The sequence below is a fragment of the Triturus cristatus genome, chromosome 3_2, assembly GCF_964204655.1.
Source record: "Triturus cristatus chromosome 3_2, aTriCri1.1, whole genome shotgun sequence".
In the NCBI taxonomy this organism is placed as follows: domain Eukaryota; kingdom Metazoa; phylum Chordata; class Amphibia; order Caudata; family Salamandridae; genus Triturus; species Triturus cristatus.
In genome coordinates this window covers 487,176,706-487,196,554 of record NC_140584.1, presented here as the reverse complement: position 1 = coordinate 487,196,554, position 19,849 = coordinate 487,176,706, and the positions used below count along the sequence as shown (strand labels likewise).

At 43.2% G+C, this 19,849-nt stretch overlaps 1 protein-coding gene across 4 annotated transcripts in view; it reads left to right on the top strand.

The window, feature by feature from the left end:
- The window catches only part of DENND2B (DENN domain containing 2B), a 1,065,289-nt gene that overhangs the window by 771,155 nt on the left and 274,285 nt on the right, over positions 1 to 19,849 (top strand). For all 4 annotated transcript variants that reach the window (XM_085648132.1, XM_085648131.1, XM_085648133.1 and 1 more), the window contains one exon: positions 8,476 to 8,691. In XM_085648132.1, the coding sequence (XP_085504258.1) occupies positions 8,476 to 8,691 (216 nt within the window). The remainder of the gene's footprint in view (positions 1 to 8,475; positions 8,692 to 19,849) is intronic.

The window sequence follows — 19,849 nt, the reverse complement described above, 5'->3', positions numbered from 1 at the left end:
TCCGAGACACTCAGTGGAGTGGACGTGTGTGATTATTGTGGCTCGATGGCAGCTGCTTCGACCAATAGAGAGCAGTTCCATTGTTGCAGTGCCAGCACAGCCTCAGTGCAGTATTACTAATGACGGATGTGCACCGCCTCACGCAGCCTTTCTTCGGTTATTCCTGTTGTTGTCATACTTCAGATCTTCCAGCATAAGACGCATTTACTCATTGAAGACCATTTATGGCTGGAGATCAGCAATGCTACTTGCATGGTCAAAAAAGAAGGCATTGGGGCTGATTCAAAAAACATTTGCGAGTAAGGGAACTAGTACTAACGGAGTACTCTTTTACGTACTCGTACATGCCTTTGTGAATTGCCACCAAAACATCAAACTACCAATTGTAAAAGTGCAATGATGGCATAATTCTTTCTATTTATTCTAACGGAATGTAAATAGTCCCTGAATATTCCCACTTTTTCAATATTTTAGATCATTTGAGGCTAACTGACAAAGGCATGTAAGAGTCCATAAAAGAGTACATCTGGAGTGCTAATTTACAGACTCTAAAATGCCTTAGTAGGCCCTAATCTATACATTTCTATTCTAAGTTGTGCTTAGTGCCTCTGTATGAACAATCTTTGTGGAAGTAGCCATATGTTTGACAATGTCCAGTAAAATATAAGTTTGCAAAGGTGATTGGGTCCACATATTAAAACATGGTCAGACTCCATATTGTACTCACTGACTGCTTAATCGTGCTTTTAGGGATTAGGCTTCTGTCCCTCCTGAGTGTCGACACATATTATATTCACTGGTTTGTTGTGCTTCCTGGGATTGGAGTTTTTGTGCTCTTAGGTGCTCATAGGTGACTCTATATAGTGCCTTTGATACATACCACTCTTAAGGATGGCAAGAATCTGCATGCATGATTGTGTGTATGATCTCACTTTCTATAAAAAAAAATAATGCTCATGTGCAGCGGCAGCATGGCACAATTCTTAGAGCAAGTCCTTGTGCCTCACATATTACTCAGCACCTCCCACACAGGTCAAAGTTCAACCAAAACCCACTTCAACCTTTTCAGGATCCAAATTGAAAGAACACTAAGTATCCTCAATAAATTGATGTACTTCCCCGCTTCCTCAGAGGTAAGAAGTGCTAAATAAATGCTTTAATAGAATAGACAATTACAGGCCAAAAAAGTAGAAGTTACCTGTCCATAAGTAGCAAACTGACACAGAAAAACAACTAATAGGCGCATAACAATCTGTGTCCTGTATTTAGCAATGCAGCTTATTCAAATATTGTCACTGAATAATGAAATAGCATAGGTACTGTCACCAGACAAAACTGTTAGTGGGAATAAATGAAGCATTGAACAAGTTAATATGAAATACAGGCAACCGACCACAGCTTGTACGTACATGCAAAAGCAAGAACACAGCAACACACTTCAACAGAGGAATACTACAAGCTAAATGTGAATCATTTTAGACTATATACTGAGTACTGGTAATGTTTCATATTCCAACAATGGCTTGTAGAAATGTCTAGGCTTCCATTAATTAGGGCCATCTGCACAGTTTAGTCTCCTCAGATCTCACGGCCCTGTCACTAATGGAATGGTCAGTTTGCTCTTGGAAGTGATCTGAGTGGCACACAGGCTCTGAGCTGCCCCCGCATTATTCGATGTCTGTCTGCACTCTTTTACCAGTATACTCACCTGTGTTCTTGTGCATCCCTTTCACTCATCATTGCACTTTTCTCCTAATACCCCTGTGTGCACTTTCACTAAGTAGCTCTCAGAAGGGTTTTTATATCTCATTTCTATCTTGAATCTTGTCAAAAAACTAATATCCAGGCAAAACAAGGCAATCACCATCGCAATGTAGTTGACTTCTCTACAAGCTCTCCTAGCCCCTCTAGCTTTACCAATATTGGTTCTCCCTCTAGGCATGTTGGTCAGTGATTACTCTGCGCTTGCATAATGCAAGAACATTGCTTACTTCATTTCGACACATAACCTGGAAGCGTCTCTTCAGTAATTAGACCTGGTTCTGTGCCATTTAAACAACTAAATCTGAGCTTCTTCTAACAGGCAATTATGTTATCATTTCAGAGGCCTAAACAGACCAGTCGAGGACTCACACTTTTCACTAGTCAACAAATACAGTTATCACACGTTTCTTAGAGAATGCTGCTGTACCTTCAATCTCTATTTCTCTTGGGATATCTTTGAAGCTACAGCTTATTTATTAGAGGCCGGTGAGGTCACTCACCTCTATTGCTAGTGTACTTTTAATACCCAGCAATGACATTGCCCCCTTTAAAATTTTTTTTAAATCAAGCTACATTGCCCTCATGCAAATAGGAACAGAACAATAGATGCCTAGAAATGCAGGACTCATTGGATAAACTCAAGTCGGCTCTGTAGTGCTCAAATCAATGGAGCTGTAAACATACCCAGGTCTACTATTATACACTGGAATTATGTAATGATTTAGCATTTGTTGGGTTTATCACCACATTCTATGCAGAGAAAATAACCCCAAAAGTCAAGTCTGATATCCCCTCTCATAGTCAGTAGTTGAGCCCAGCCATACTCCAGCTTAACAAAATCCCTTACTGGTCATTCTTTGAAGAAATTGACTTAAATACCCTTCCTCTTGTTCAATTCTGTATTCAAATTTCCTCCTGATCGAGTGATGGATTCGCTGAAGAATTTGTGAAAGTGTGCTTAATCAACCACCCTTAATTGTTCTCAAAATTAACAAAGGCATTGACAATGCCTGGACTGTACAAAGTGTCATGCTTTGTAAGGGTATAAAGTCACCACAGTATATTATACTGTAATTGTGAGACACAAATATCTTTGAGTCTTACAATGCCAACATTGGCATTCCATGCAAACTGTAAGGGAAAGAAGGGGCTACACCTTCCTTACTATCCACAGGACAAGGCTTTGTGATTGCTCATATAATGTTTACTGTCAGTCAACAGCCACACTGACCACATTGGGAGCTGTTTATGTGGGCCAGCTTCTGCGGTGCAAATGAAATCAGTGGGGGATGGAAGCCAAGTATGGGTCCATGGATCACTGCTTGCTGTTCTTTTCACAGCGTGTCACTCTTTTGCCATTTCAGCCTCTCTCCATTTATAGGCTAGAGGTAGCAACAATGGTAGCTTTCATGTGTTCTGGGATGAACATCTGCTGTACATTTCAGGCCCTCATGTCTATCTTCCCATCCAGACTCCAGAAATGGTAGAAGGGATCCTGCTTCATGTATAATGATCGCAAGGATTATGTAAAATCCTGGGTTCAGCCTTTTTTTGCTGTACTAGAACGATATACCTGGATTTCTCCGGATGCGACTTGACCAACATCTGGCCAAATATTTCTGGGGACTTAATTTAAATCTGGACAAATGACCAGTTTCTCTAAGAAACCTAAACCTGACCCCGTGGATTTTCACAAGACCATATGTCCCATCTTCCACAAACTAACTGAAAAAATGGTATCCATCCAGTGTCACAATCAAATTGTCCAAATACCTAAATAATCTCTTAGCAATTGGGTTTCTGGCCTTCATGAAGGACCAAGGTACAGCCTCCGAGGTGATCAACCCGGAGGTGAATATGCTAATTAACCTATCTCTAACATCAGCCACTGTACGTACCTCCATCCTGGAATCCAGCAAAAATCGTCCCTCTGCTGAAAAAAACTACTCTTGAACCCAATATCACCTCCAGCTATCGCCCTATTTCCCTCCTCCCTGCTGTGGCGAAAGTGAGCGAAAAGCTGGTTAATAAACAGCTGTCCAGGTATGTAGTGCAACAGGGTTTTCCCCACCCGGCCCAATCAGGCTTCAGAGCCTCGTATTGCACTAAGTCTGCTCTGGTCGAAATCTCTGAGGCCATCCGGGAATCTTTAGACGCAGGTGACAGGGCTGCCTTGGTCCCATTAGACATGTTGGCTGCGTACGACACAATGCCGCATACCCTGCTCCTGGCCGGTCTCCAGAAAATTGGAGTATTAGGGTCTGTGTGGCGGTGGCTGCAATCCTATCTTGAGGGCAGAATGCAGCAAATCTGGATTCCTCCATATTCAGCCTCCCCCAGAATCTGACCACAGGGGTGCCGCAAGGGTCTAGTTTGAGTCCTCTGCTCTTCAACATTTATATGTCACCCTTTATTCAGATAGCTGAAGACCTTGGTGCCAAAGTCATCGCGTACGCTGATGACATACAGCTACTCTTCACATGGAATAAAAATGACCCTTTCACCTCCCAAGTTAAATCCTGCCTGTCAGCTGTCTTTCGTTGGCTCTCTTCTGCCCAGTTAAAATGCAACGTGGAAAAAAACAAGATTATTTTCTTCTGGAACTTTCCTCCTCAGTTTTGGAACTCGTACTGGCCAGAAGAGTCCCCCCTGCCTACTCCCGAGGGCCAACCCACGAAGAATTTAGGGATCTGGTTCGATGAGAAGTTGAGCTTCAGCCCTCAGATTAATAAGTTAATTGCCCTGTGCTTCGGCACCTTGAAATCATTAAATAAATTCCTCTCATTTCTCCCTATCCCAGTAAGGGAAACTGTCACCCTTGCACTGATAACTTTGCGCCTTGATTACGCCCATGCCTTATACGCTGGTCTGCCCAGCTATCTACTGAACAAGTTTCAGGTAGTGCAGAATGCTACAGCCAGAACTCTTCTTAACATTCCTAAAAAGACCAGCATCAGTCAACACTTGCGTAATTTGCACTGGCTGCCGGTGAAAGAGAGGGTGAAGTTCAAATCCTTGGTCTTAGCATATGCAGCTCTCTATGGGCTTGGCCCTGCATAACTGAGAAAGCGTTTCAGGTTCTATGTCCCTTCCAGGCAGCTTTTCTCAACCACACGTCTGTAGGTTCCACCTGAAGAGGGTGGGCGGCAGTTCCCTTGCCTATAGAGCAGCTGTGGCCCGGAACCAACTCTCTCTTGAATTACGCAGCATTCAGGATCCTAAGCTCTTTAGGAAGAGGCTTAGGATCTTCCATTTTATCTAGTTTGATCATTTCTCCTCTGCTCCTTTCTCCACGGGGCTCGCGCTGGAAAACTCTCTTGAGTAGCTGTGCGCAATACAAATCCCATGAACAGAAACATGAACAGGTGCTGAATGTTGCTTTGCATATTCTTGGTAAAGGTTAATCTTGTATGCTGGCCTTTTTTGGTCTTTCACATGAGTTTGGTAGAGTGGGCCATGTTTCTGGATTTGTCCCTTCTTTCCTCTCTGAATGATTAGTTTATTAACATTGAACATTTCAAATGCCAACACTTTCCTCTAAGTTGTGATGTTCCACACTGTTATAATCTTATCCCCATTATGATCAGTGTCTAGAGAGAAGCCCGAGTTCATTTTCTACTCACCAATATGATGATACCCAGCTGCAGGTCGCAGAGGTATCTTCTGTTGTTGACATTGACAAACTCAGTTCTTTCGTGGTGCTTTTTGAAGACTATATCACAAGGTTCTCTTTAAGACTCAACTCATTAAAGACAGATCACCTCTCCCTAACTCAGGTGAAGGCTTCTACTACTGCGGTGCTGGCTAACTTAACATTCATGTTTTGGTATTTTGCCCTCTGCTTTATTCCGTTAGTCAAACTCCTAGACTTAACAGTGCACTTTTAACTCGCACTCAAACCCCACATTTCTATCTGAACAAGGGCAGCCCACTGTCAACTCGCATTCCTTTGGCAAATTAAGGTGGTGTGCCACTGGCAGTTCAGGAGGGACTGTTCCCAAGAGGAGCAGGGTTAGTACCAATTTGTATTAAGCAGCCTTTGTCTAGAGAGGCATGGTGGGCGAAAAATGATGGACTGGAATGTGGCCCAAATGATTGCCAGTGGCTGAGATTAATTCAAGCATTCCATCCATCACATTGTTGTTATTGCAGTTTATGCCCTAAGCTTGATGGGTATGGCCAGATATGGGTTTTGTACTCACTGTGCCATAGGCCTCTAGCTGTCTCAAGCTATACCTCACTGTTGAGGCCCAATAGATTGGAAACAGTCTGGAATGGCTTGTGGTCCTTTCTTGGGAGGCCCTTGCCTGTTCTGAAGCTGTGCCAGGAATAGTTTTGACTCCACTGTCGCTGCCTCTATTCTCTGTCCAAGGCCACAGATCCCCTGGCTGGATCCCACCCTACAGAAAATGGGATTTAGCAGCGAGATCAACACATCTAGGTATCCCCTCCCTACGGATAGCCCATGCGACAGATTGCACTCCTGCATGATCAACTTTGTGGGCTTACCTCACGGGGACAAACCAACCAGTTTGATATAATCATCTGTACGGGTAAGTATGCTTTCTGCTTTGAACATGTGAGTGTTGTGGGGCCTGGCCGTGCAGCGGAGGCCTCCTGCAGCCACCTTTGCGCCCCTCCCAATCATGAGCTGTTCCTGCAGGAGCCACCTCAGCTTCTGCACCTGGCTTGACATGGTAAATAAAGGGGAGAGACAATGAGATGTTACTGTAGTTCAGCGCTGCAAGCTATGGATTCCCTGTGTGCAGTACATTCAGGGTCCCGGACCAGATTCATGGAACTCAGCCAGACTGGTGCTTGGCAATAAAGCGGCATTTTGGTTGCTTTTTTGTGTCGGAGACCATCATGGTCACACTGTGTCCCTTTTCAGCTGGTCAGTGATTAGGTCATGACGGGAGACAGACTCAGCACGGAGTCTGCTCAACCCTGTGGTGTCGCCACATCAGAGAGCAGCTCTACCTGATGAATTTGACTTTTAGGTTACTAGTCATAGAAACATTCATTATATATTGTGACATTATAACAGTAACTGTTAATTAATTATCAAACAAATCAGTGCATTGCAGCGTTTCCAATCATTTCATTTTCATTTTGCATACAACAAGCGTATACCTGCTGTTGTAGATGTAAGCATGCATCGCCTCAATGTTACCAGCAGAATCAAAGCAATAGTTGTCTTTCTATTAATTAATACAAGACTGCAGATGCCCTGGGATGGCCGGCCAAACATACATGCGCAGTGAAGGCAGTGCAAACATTCCCACTCCAGCCTGTCACCACCCTGCCCCACCCCCAAGGATCAACACAAGTTAAATAAAACAATAATAAAACGGGTTTTACAAACCATTTTATTATCCTTTTATTTTTCGAATTTTTTAAGTGCTGGAAGGAGGAGCCGCCGCTAGTAACCAATGACGAGACATCTGCAATTTTGAGTAGGTAGGTGTGTAATATTTACACCTCCACAGTGAGTGCAAAAAGTTCCCCCTTTCTCTGCTACAATGCAGTTCCATTGGGTATGACCCCCTGCTCTTTTGCCACAGCTGCTCTATAGTGTAATATACCCAATGTAGGAACTGAATTTGCATTGGCATAAGCCTTCAAGCTGTTGCTATTTGTCTAAGGGCCACACGCACTTCTTGACACTCTCCATCTTCCAATTCACCCAGCTCTGCCTCCCACCTACGCCGGAGTTGCAAAAACGTGTCTGGTGTGCTAATCTGGATATATATAGTTGGGATATTTTGGTGACTTATAATGGAGCTCACGTGATATTTGCATCGATTGGGCTGAATTGTGATATTTCTTCATTGTCCTTAAGATATGGTGTGAGAGAATGCCTAAGCAGAAAAATTGGGATCCAAGAAAGCTGTCTCCTCCTAGCAATGTGATAAACGATTTAATGTTTAAATTAGTGGTTACGTTACCTAATATTGACTCCCCAAGTGTGTCCCATTCCCCAAAGTCTTTTAATAATTCCACTTCTAGAAGGAATGCGCCCATCAGCAGCGGAGTCGACTGCATAAGTTCTTTCTCCCAGCATGCCTCCTGCTATTTGTCTCTCCACACAGTGAACATCATTCTGGTTGCTGGGGGAGATGCCACAAGACAATCAACCCCCATATAGTGTCTTGGGGCCCTACTTTGTCAGTGCCCAGTATGCTGGGGCCAAATAGCCATTTGTTAATGCCCATCAATTAGTGAAACTGGCAGTGGCATCGTAGTCGGCAACTTTCAATCAAATAAGTTGAGTCTCCAGTAGAGGTTATGGCTATGAGGGCTGGGGTGGGGATGAGGCAAAGAGGGAATCAAAATATGATCGTCGACGATGTTTGCCACATGAATAATGTCCAACTGAGTGTTAACGCCTTGTCTTTGCGTCTAAAATCACCAGTCACTATCTAACTCGAAGAAACATCATGTAAAGTTCTTGCAGCAATAATACTTGAACGTTAACATATGCTTTACACTTGAAGTGTGGTTTATGTTGTTGAGGCCACACATTTCCTGCTCATTCCAAAGCCCAGCCAGTATCCCATTGAATGGTTCCATTTTAAGTGTTTCTTTATGAAAGAAGTTATTTGTTTCTCTGCGTCTCGCAGCTTAATTCCTACGTGTATATTCTAATTTAATAGTTTGAACTCTGAGCATGCGTTTAACATTAACCCAGGGATGTTGTTACTCTTCCAGCTTCCCTCAAAGCCCAGTAGCCATTCCCTGCGAGTTGGAAATGTGTCTGAGAGGAAGAACCGCCGGTTACCTCGGATATCCAAGAGACACAGCCACGACGACATGCTGCTGCTGGCCCAGCTCTCCATCCCCTCCTCACCCTCCAGCCTCAACGAAGACAGCTTGAGCACCACCAGCGAGCTGCTGTCTACGCGAAGGGCCAGAAGGATCCCTAAGGTGAGATACCATTGCCCCTGGTAGGCAGCTGGTGATCCAGAGGTAAACCACCTGTCTCTGTCTAACAATTTTGCTTCCAAGTCGACTTCTTCCCTTTCTGCAGAAACGTCAGATTTGCAGTAGAGACTAAAAGGGTTAGCTAATGAAGGGCACCAGGTGTGTTCCTGAAGGACTGTGGAGGGATGAGACTACATTCTTCTTATATTTGTCAGTGCAAATGAAGAAAATGTTTTTTGAGCACTGTTTATGTTTTGGATTAAGTTTATACACACTGCATAGACTGTACATGATTGAGCATTGTAACATGGGGTATGATAAAGAGCCATAGCTGTAGAAATCTTTTAAAATGAGAAAGTAATGTATATTCGTAACAAGTTATTTCACTCTGATTATATTGTAGTTTCCCCTGAGGAAGGGCAATAATTGCCTGAAATGCTTTGGGATTAAAAAATTTCAAATTGAATTATGCAAAATCTTGAATCTCTGTGTATCATATGAGTAAAGCCTGGCAGGCACTCATTGAACTGTAGCGAAGAAAGGAAATATGAATATTTAAAATCATGGATGACTTTGGGATTACTGATGAAATAAATTGGATTGAAACATGTACAAAGAAGTTTGAATTTCATTGGACTGTTCACATATACATGCTGTCCATCCCGAGTTGGATGCCTGACGAGGCTCTAACTGTTTTGAGGTATATTTTTATGTGTACAGACGGAGCGCGTTCCAGGATAGCATGCACCTATCATTGTCTTGAGCATCAAAGAAACATTGAAAAATTCGATATGATGGTGTGGATTCTACCATTCGAAATGTGTTAGATGGGGTATCCGTCATGTTTTCACAGAGTATCCCATCCACCAAGCTCTGAATAAAGCCTTAAGTTCTTTGACTGCTGCAAGGAAGGTACTCGGAGTAGTTATCAGAGCCTTTGGGTAAGGGTCATTGATTAGAGGCAATGTACAGCAGAGCATCACTTATCCGCGGCCTTCTGGTTCAACAAGGCTTCAAGCCGACAGGGCTTATTTAGGACTGCTGAATTTGCGTTGGCTTTAAGAGGCTTCTTTACAACCAAGAGCCTCAATATTTAAAGTACCTATTTTGAGTGTGCGTGAGACTGTGGAGGGATTGTTAATATTTTGCTTGACATTTAGAGGAGCTCTTTTCGTCCACAGAACCCAAGTTGGAATAATTTACAGAAATGCATGATCTGGGGACATATGAAGCAGGACACTCCAATATAGCTTATATGAAAATTAAATCTCTCAAGCGAAATTTAGTCTCTGTGCCTTTTCAAGATTATCTAACCCAGATAAAGACAAAAAAGGTGCAAGATATCTCTCCATCTTCTCAGAGAACTGGCTCTAAGAACTTTGGTTGAATCTATATGGAAATGTTTTTAGTGCTCGCTCACATTTGATGCGTTGTGCAGGGCTTGTTACCTTTTGTAAGAAAATGATGCATCCTCTAGAAAGTAGCAATCTGGTCTGTCCTGAGTGTCAAATCAATAATGTAAATGTTCAATAATATCTTAGCGGGGAATATGCCCGTGGGCTTTTTTCTTGTTACTGTGTCATCAAATTAAGGTTCACCATTATAAGCAGATGGGTCGATGTCACTTTGGGTATTATAAGATAACTTCTTTTACATATTAGTTTTGTTTAATTGTTTTTGTTGACTAAGCAAAATAAATTACATGAATGTATAGGGTGATCACCCATGTACTTGGCTTATTTAGCAGAGTTTGTGGTCAGAGCTAGCATACACTGCACTGAATCACAAACATTTTTGACAGGTGTTATTTCACTTCCTTGGTGGTAAGTTAAATCCCTGCTTGATGCAACACCTTTACCGTCCGTTTATGCACTCAGGCTTCTGGTGGTGGCAATGTATGGCAAGAATATTTGTGCATATTTGTTGTGTGCCATTTTGTTGTAGTGGTCATGTGGTGCTTTTTTGTGCTGTTGTGCTTTTGTGCTGTATTATTGCAATGTGATGTTGTTGGAAAGTGGAATATTATGTGGTATGGTTGGGTAAACTTACTATATATTATTATCTCAATGCCTCAAAGGTGATCCTTGGATTTACAACCATAAATCCTTAGCTCTGTTCTGGCAGGGTGGCAAAGAGCAGTCAGAGGAGGAACATGCGTTAAGCATTTTACAAAACCGTTATGGTCCATAAGTAATTGAGATGACTCAATAGAAATCCAACACCAATTTATAAAAATAGAGCTTATTTTTATGTAACTTTAGACACCAAAACAAACTAATTAGCATACATATAACCGGAATTATGGATTTTCAAAGCAATGGAAAATAAGTGCAATAACTACAGCTGTCATTTAATATTGCTGTCGTTGGCAAAAACTGCTAATGACAATCGGTCACTTAGAGAGTGGTATGGGAGCTAGTATCCAAAGGGCAGCTAGTCCTTACAGCTAATCCACCCCTTAGATGACCTCTTCTGGTGGTGTAGGTCATATTTTCTACCCAGAACCCACTATTTCTGCCCTCCTAAAGATGGCAAAATCAACTTTAGGTGTACAGATTTGGCGGCTGACCATGGAGGTGTGGCCAGCCTTCTTGGAGGTGTACACCTCCTGCATGCCTAGTTCCCTGTCTGCCTGTGTCCAAGCACGCCTGGGGCAAGGGGAGGACTGTGTCTTCCTTGGGGGGAACAGCCCAGATGCATATCATAGATGGGGCAGCCTTTGAAGCTCACTACTCTGATGTGTCACTTCACTAGCCCACTTTGGAGGAGGGAGGGAGGTGTGACCTCCTTCTTGCCTAGGCCTTTGTTCAGACTCCTGGGAGTGCTCACCCTACCTGGCAGGAGGTCTGAAGCCTTTCTTGGCTGCAGCTGGGCCGGGAAAACCCAGGACTGCAAGCCAAAGCACGTTAGCGGGCAACCAGGGTAGCCACCTGGGTGCATGCCAGCCTTCCCTTTACACCATATTCATGTCAGGGGAGAGAAGGCATGTTGTTTGACACCAATTCTGACATATTTAGGTGGTACCATAATGGAGCTAGCAAGCCAGGTGTGCCTGGGGGCAAGTCCCATGTTGTCCTAAGGACCACATATCACTTATATTGTACTTCAATGGTAAAGCCACTATAGAGACATATAAGTTTGCACTTACATGTCTACACTCTTAATATACTGCTCCCTGGGCACAATAGACCTTATCTAGGGGTGACTGATATATACTAAAAAGCAGTGCTGTGACCCTGTGACACATGGTCAGGATAACGTCGAAATGGAGCAGTGAACACTGTTCCTGAAGTCTGTATTGGCAGGCCTGCTGTCATTTGTTTACCTGGGTCACTCAGGATGGCACGATCAGTGCTGTAGGCCCTGAGTACCCCTTTACCTCCCATGTCCTGTGTGCCACAGTTACACATACCAGGAACCTACAAGGGAGGTATTGCCTCTGTCAGTTGGGAATCCCAAGTACACATTTCACTTTTATTGAGAGAGCTCTGGCACTTGAGCCTGTTTAGCAGGCTTAAGTGCATTGTCATAATCGAAAACCAGCATCTAGTAGTCATAATGAGGGCAAAACATGGAGGGGCATTTGCAAAAATCCCTGTTTTCTTACAGATGTGTTGTACTGTGGTTGTTGTGTTGAGATCGTGTTTTGTTGTGCTTTGAATTGTGTTGTTATGTTGCTTTGTGTATGTTATTGTGTTATGTTGTTTACTTAAGACTTGTAAACAAACAGTGCTACATTCCCAGCCAAATGCAGAACATACCTTTAAGGTTCCAGTGGCAAGCGATCACTCAGTCTCAGACCCAGTGGCAATTAGAAACGGGTCCCTATTGGGTCTTATATTCCGGCCCTTAACTTTATTGGCAAAACACTTGTCGATTTTGGAACAATGAATGTAAAAATATTAAGTTACAGCGATTTTATTCCCGTTTATATTTCACATGTTTTATTTAACCTTCCATTCCCTAAGACTGGTAGCTATTTCCAGATTGTTGCGTTGCTGTATTTTGTTTATGTAGCATATTACTCATGTATAGTTCATATTTTGAACTGAGTCGATATTCATGAGGGGCTACGATTGACGATTGAAAGATCTGGAGTCGAGGGTGAAGCCAGTGCGAATTTCACACATTGGGTGTAAAAGGTATTCAGAATACATCATCCTCCAATCCTTGACCTCTCCGCTGAGTGCACAAACCAATGGTCATGTGTGCCAGTGGCAATTGTGATTCTGTGCAAATGTATGTGTAGGAGGTACACAGTTGTCAAAATACTGACAAGGAGAAACTAAAAGAAAATAGAGAGTTTACAGGTGAGCGGTGCATTGTATGTTTTGGGCGGGGGGGGGGGGGGAGTGAAGGAGATGCAAGGAAGTGCCATCAGGAGAAAGTGAAGAGGCAAGAGATGGGGTGTAAGGTAATGCAGAGGGGGTGATGGTGTACATGTCTATGATAAAGTGAACATAACAGGAGTGATTGAGGCGCTCTGAAGACTGCTAACCCTCCACAGCCCTCAGTAATGTTTAATTCACAGTCTCACAATTTCAGATTTTAAACATTGTGGATATTATTTACAACAAAATCATCATTTTTGTTACTCGTTTATTCTAAACACCTAAAAGCAACTGACAAAGCCAATGGTCCTGGCTGATTTTAATATATATCAATTGTTAGGCTATATATCTGTATGCAATAACAAAAAGCTCAGAGAGGAACCAAATACTGGGGGGTGGCACACTGTGGGAATCACACAAATGTAGTTAACATGTTTAAGGCACACCCTTCATTGCATAGCCAAAACCCTTTCAGGGACTCCCACTTTTTTCATCCCACTTAAAGCCCTGGCTCTCTTTGTGTGTTACGGCCCACATGTTTAGGGTCAGTGTCCCTAAACTCACAAAGCTGAATGCCTGTCTCCATTAAGTAGCTGTACACCTAGACACAAACTATTTGGAGGAGATGTTGGCATACACATCCACGCCAGAGAAATGTGTGCAACCTGATGGTTACATCATTGTGTCTTTACAGGCCTTCCTGCCCTCTCATCTTCCTGAGTCTGATAAAATGAGCAACATTAGGTTGGACAGTAAACACCTCAACCATGAAAATTTATTTCATAGACTGCTAAATAGTTGTAACTGTAATTATTTATTAGACCATAATACAGGTTATGTTAGTTTTTCAACAAACTACAGTATAGAGCTGATTTAAAAGCAATCCTAAAATTGCGTAGAGGTAGCAATAAAGACATGATGGAGGTGAAATTATAATTGATAGTCGAAAGAATGTTCGGCCTGATGCCAGCAGGCGCATGTAGCCATTTTCACCAAAATCAAAGAAAATTTGGAGACAGCCAGAGTTGTAGGTTTTGACGGATAGGGTTGCAGGCGCTGTTGGTGTTAAATACATCTAGTGACAAGCCTAGGTTTTCGAAATGAGTGTGAGTGGTAACAGTACTATGAAACTCTTAGGCTCACATTCTGCAGGCTGGTTAATCTGGGCATGGTTAGGCCTCCAAGGGAAAAACCCGTTTTTCGCTGTTGTGATATTAACTCCCTGTTCTGAATTCTGCTGGTAGAATTTGCAGTTATCTGGGTGTGGCCACATATTTCTCCTCAGCTGCAAAACTCACATTGTACTATATTTTCTTCGCAAAGATTTTCCCAAATTTTAGTGGTGGAGGGGAGGGGTAAGAGCAACTTCCCACACAACTTGCACGTAAATACCCACATGTGTCAGATGTAGATTTTCCACAGTGTGTTAGAAGTCTGTGTACACAGAAGGAGCGCAGTCCAGTGTTTATATATAGTTATTTTGGACGACTTTCTCTTACTACAGATTCCGGTTGCCACCTGGCTGGTTTTCTACCTCACCACCAGTATGTATGACCCGGCCAGCATAAAAATAAGCAAAATCATCTAAAGCTGGTGTTTTTTTTAGCCCTTATCTGTACATACTTCAAACAGGAAATCTAAACAGAAAGCACTTTTAAATGTGTTCTAGAGCTGTGTTAATGATCCATGGCTAATAGTTAACGTAAACAAAGGCAGAAAAGAGGTAGAGGGCGGCAAAGAGGAAATGCCAAGCAAGTACACTGGCAAGAACAAACCCAGAACTCCATGGTAACAAGGAGTAGGACCAGGGGGAAGAAAAACTAGTAGTCAACATTTCTCCCAGAAACCTCACAGAGACTGAACTTCTAGTTCTCTAGAAAGGTCTAGGCTACGTTCCCACCCCCAGGACCGAAAGGTTTCGCTAGCATAGTTTCTTCCGGAAAGTAAGACTCAATGCTTATTGGGTTTACATAATCCATCAACCTTCACACCAAACAGCAGCATGGTGCCAAACAAAATCTTGACCTTTGAGCAAGCTTTGCTCAAGGATCTCAAAGAGGTGTGACCAAACGTCCCCTTCCATAACCTTTCCACAGCTGAATGGTCTGCTGTAAGATCTCTGGCAGATGACCCCTCTATAACTATCAAACAGGCTGACAAAGGGGGTGCGACTGTAATTATGTCTACCTGCGTCTATGACACTGAGTGCCTCCGTCAACTTAGTAACGACAGGTACTACACTCCCATCAATGAGAACCCCACAACAAGACTTTCCACCTTGATCTTCACTATGGCATTTACAGCAGAAACAGAAGGTTGGATTAGCAAAAAGGAAGCGGACTTCCTGGTTACCAAAGACCCTAAAACACCGTATTTTTACATTCTACCGAAAATACACAAGGGCGTCAGCCCAGTCCCAGGTAGACTAATCGTCTTCGGCATTGGTTCATTGTTGGAACCATTATCTAAGTTTTGCAATCACTTCCTTCAACCATTAGTGAAGCAGACACCCACATTCCTACTCGATACCACCGATGTACTACGCCTCTTAGAGGAATTCCCACGCCAGAACGAGATCAATCTTTTGGTCACCCTGGACGTGGAGGCATTGTATACCAATATCCCTCAACGTGCCACCCTAGAGGTAATTGAGGATGCCCTCGGCTCTTCTGTATTGGAATCACCCACCCCAATACCTTTCATCATGGAGTGTGCCACCCTAGCCCTCACCGAAAACATTTTCGAGTACAACAATAGACTTTTACATCAAACACAGGGAACTTCCATGGGAAGCACGTTCGCTCCTAGTGTGGCCTGTTTGTATGTGGCTGCTTTTGAGACAAGATCTATTTTCAACCCCTCAAAATCCATATTCAGCAAACCTGATCATGTGGAAGAGATACATTGATGACATTTTGATTTTTTGGAAGGACAACAGAACTAGCTGTGATAAATTTTGCTTGTGGATTAACACTTTGAATCCGTATCTCAAATTCACGCACACAATCTCCGACTCCACTATTGCTTTCCTGGACCTCAATATCAATCTGGTAGCAGATCTTTTGAGTACAACCCTATATAAAAAACCTACTAACTGCAACAGTCTCTTGCTCTTCAGTAGTCACCATCCCAGGGCTCTCAAAACAAACCTACCATTTGGCCAATTCCTCTGTATTAGGAGGAATTGCAGCACAATTGAAGATTACAAAACAGAGGCTTCAAAACTAGCATCAGACCTACAAAAACGAGAATGCCCACGGCAGACTGCATCACTGGCAATAAAGAGAGATCCAGGAACAACAACAGAGAGGCCCTGTTTGGAAAAACCCATAAAGAACCAACGTAGGCTATTACATGCGTCACTTCCTACACACCCGATTCAAACAGGATCAGGAACATTATACGTAAACACTGGGACATCCTTAATACGGGTGATCTAAAACTCCCCATACCCAGATTTGCGTACAAATGCACAAGCAACCTGAAGGACCTACTTCTACCTTCCAGGCCCAATACCAAAATAGCGCCGACTCAGACGCTTATGGGACCTACCGCCAGTCACCGGCCACTACCCCGTGGCTCTTGTGCAGACTGTCCACAAACAAGACAAACCAAAGAAATAACCTTTACAAATAATTTCACCTGGAAATTGACAAAACATACCAATTGCAATACTAATAACTGTAGTTACCTACTTTCCTGCCCTTGCAACCTCCAATACGTGGGCATGACTACAAGAACAGTCAAAACACGTATCACGGAACACAAAAGCAATATAAGGTACCACTAGACTACCACAAGACTTTACTCACATTTTGAAACATGTAAACATGCCTCTGACACGCTCAGATGGGTGATTCTAGAAGCACACACATCGATCACCCCAGAGGCACTGTTCAGAATTGAACAGAGATGGGTCCATCGTTTGGCCACGGACACACATGGCCTTAACAAAGATATTCAATAGATCCCAACTGTAGGACATATACCCACCTTTTACTCCAACCTACATGAAATACAGTGAAACCACATATGCTCAACCTTAGGGATAACTGATTGCCCAGTGGAACTTTGCATACCGCATTCCTGGTTGCCCCGGACTTGGCACCTTTCACATAATGTACCTCCCTGTGTGTAAACCAACCTCCAAGCGGTACTATTACATCTCCAGCTTGGGCTTTCACCAAGGCTGATTTAGACCTAGTCTTTGTCACACCTATACAGGACTTGGTTACATAAAACTGTATGCTTTTGACATATTAGAAGATGGCGCCCGCAATTTTCCCAGCTAGACTTCCAATATGGCCACCGCCATTGCACCACAGGTTGGTGGGTGGGTCACAGTCTAGCGTTGCACCATTCTCGGAGAAGCACCCCAATGCGCCCCAATTCCGCTGGTACTTTTGCAGCCAGAACCAGGTTTGCAGTCACCTCCCGGATCCGGCAACGTAGGGTAGGTTCTCTGCTGAGTGGGCGCGAGACACACGTGAGTACTTGGGTCCCCTGCTCTCTTTCCTCATAGGTAATCTCTCCAACGCTTTGTGTGTACAAGGCGAGCCTCCCGAGGGACTAGGCTCTGATATCACCCCTAGGTATCAGCAGGACACTACAAGCAACTAAATATACTCCCTCATAGCCTATTTGTTCCTTACATCAAAACTTAGTTCTTTTCAGAATATCTCATCCATTCACTCACAACAGTGACAATGAACATTGAATTTTTCATTATTTTTATTATTTCATTGCTTTATATATTTCATAACATTTCAATTTTTCTTTTTCATGTATATCTTTTTTCTTCAGTCAAAATGATAAGACTGATTATGACAATTCATACAAAAGTCAAAATTAACACAATCGTTACATACAATTTTGTATCAACAAATCCATTCAATAGAAAACCGCCCCTAAATTGACTTCAATAAATACAACTATACCACAACCATTCGAACACATCCATACTCTCACAAAAAATTCATACAATCAGCATCTGTACACGGTAGAGGTTATGTGTGGCAAAAGAAACCTCTGCGACCAAATAGATGTTTATGTTCAGAGCACAAAGCTCAGCACAGGGTCGACGCGCGTTTCCGTGGTGTAAGAAGGATAGTTAGACCACCTTCATCAGGACCTTTACAGATATCCACGTCAGTATCACAGCAATCGGGGGACCTAAAAAATACATACAAGAAAGTCACTGTTGTGAATACTAAATTTAAGGCAATATTAGATTATTGATTGGGCCAAACATGAACATACAGTAGATATTGCCAGTCATAAGCCACCCTAACAAATGTGCTGCTCCCACTACTTTAAAAATGGGGGCTAAAATCAGTTATTCATACCAACATTTATTACACATCCCATAATGTGAATAGTCTTTAAAGGAGAAAAAGACTCAAGAATACCAACCACCAGTTTAAATTATTTTTTATATAATAACAGTCACCATCATACTGTGATCAAAACATATCTCAAAAAGAAGAGAGAAAGAAGAAAAGAAGAAAAAAGAAAGAAAAAGGATGAGAGAGAGAAAAAAAGACTTTACTCACATTTTGAAACATGTAAACATGACTCTGACACGCTCAGATGGGTGATTCTAGAAGCACACACATCGATCACCCCAGAGGCGCTGTTCAGAATTGAACAGAGATGGGTCCATCGTTTGGCCACGGACACACATGGCCTTAACAAAGATATTCAATAGATCCCAACTGTAGGACATATACCCACCTTTTACTCCAACCTACGTGAAATACAGTGAAACCCCATATGCCCAACCTTAGAGATAACTGATTGCCCAGTGGAACTTTGCATACCTGGTTGCCCCGGACTTGGCACCTTTCATATAATGTACCTCCCTGTGTGTAAACCAACCTCCAAGCGGTACTATTACACCTCCAGCTTAGGCTTTCACCAAGGCTGAGCTAGACCTATTCTTTGTCACACCTATACAGGACTTGGTTACATAAAACTGTATGCTTTTGACATATTAGAAGATGGCGCCCGCTATTTTCCCAGCTAGACTTCCAATATGGCCACCGCCATTGCACCACAGGTTGGTGGGTGGGTCACGGTCTAGCGTCGCACCATTCTCGGAGAAGCACCACAATGCGCCCCAATTCCGCTGGTACTTTTGCAGCCAGAACCAGGTTTGCAGTCACCTCCCTGATCCAGCAACGTAGGGTAGGTTCTCTGCTGAGTGGGCGCGAGACACACGTGAGTACTTGGGACTCTCTCTTTCCTCATAGGTAATCTCTCCAACGCTTTGTGTGTACAAGGCGAGCCTCCCGAGGGACTGGGCTCTGATATCACCCCTAGGTATCAGCAGGACACTACCAACAGGCACGTATACTACGAGTCCTCACTGAGTGATGACCGCATGGTCCGGATAGGGTGTTTGACCCTCGGGCCATCACACGTTCGGCCCTCGGTTCCGTTTGGGTTTGACACCACTCAGACCGTGGTATGCAGTCCTTGAGGTGGAGCGCTGACAAATCGCACTCCGCCCTTGTTACATCTGACACTGGGTCTACCATACCAGACAATGATTATAGACCTTGCTTTTTAACTTTTTTGCTTCTAAACAGTCTACCACCTTTGGCCCCTTCTCTAGGACACTCGTTACTTTAACGTGTACACTCTATACCACGAACCGATGGGGCCAGTCATAATGACATTTTAGGTGAGTTAAGGGTTCTCACCGCGCTGCTGCCACAGCACTTTTTAACGTCTTTTAACGCACTTAACCTACCACACTGAATTCTATAGTTGCACAACTAGTGCTTGACCAATTATATATCAGCAATTGCCACGTGAAACGCACTGGG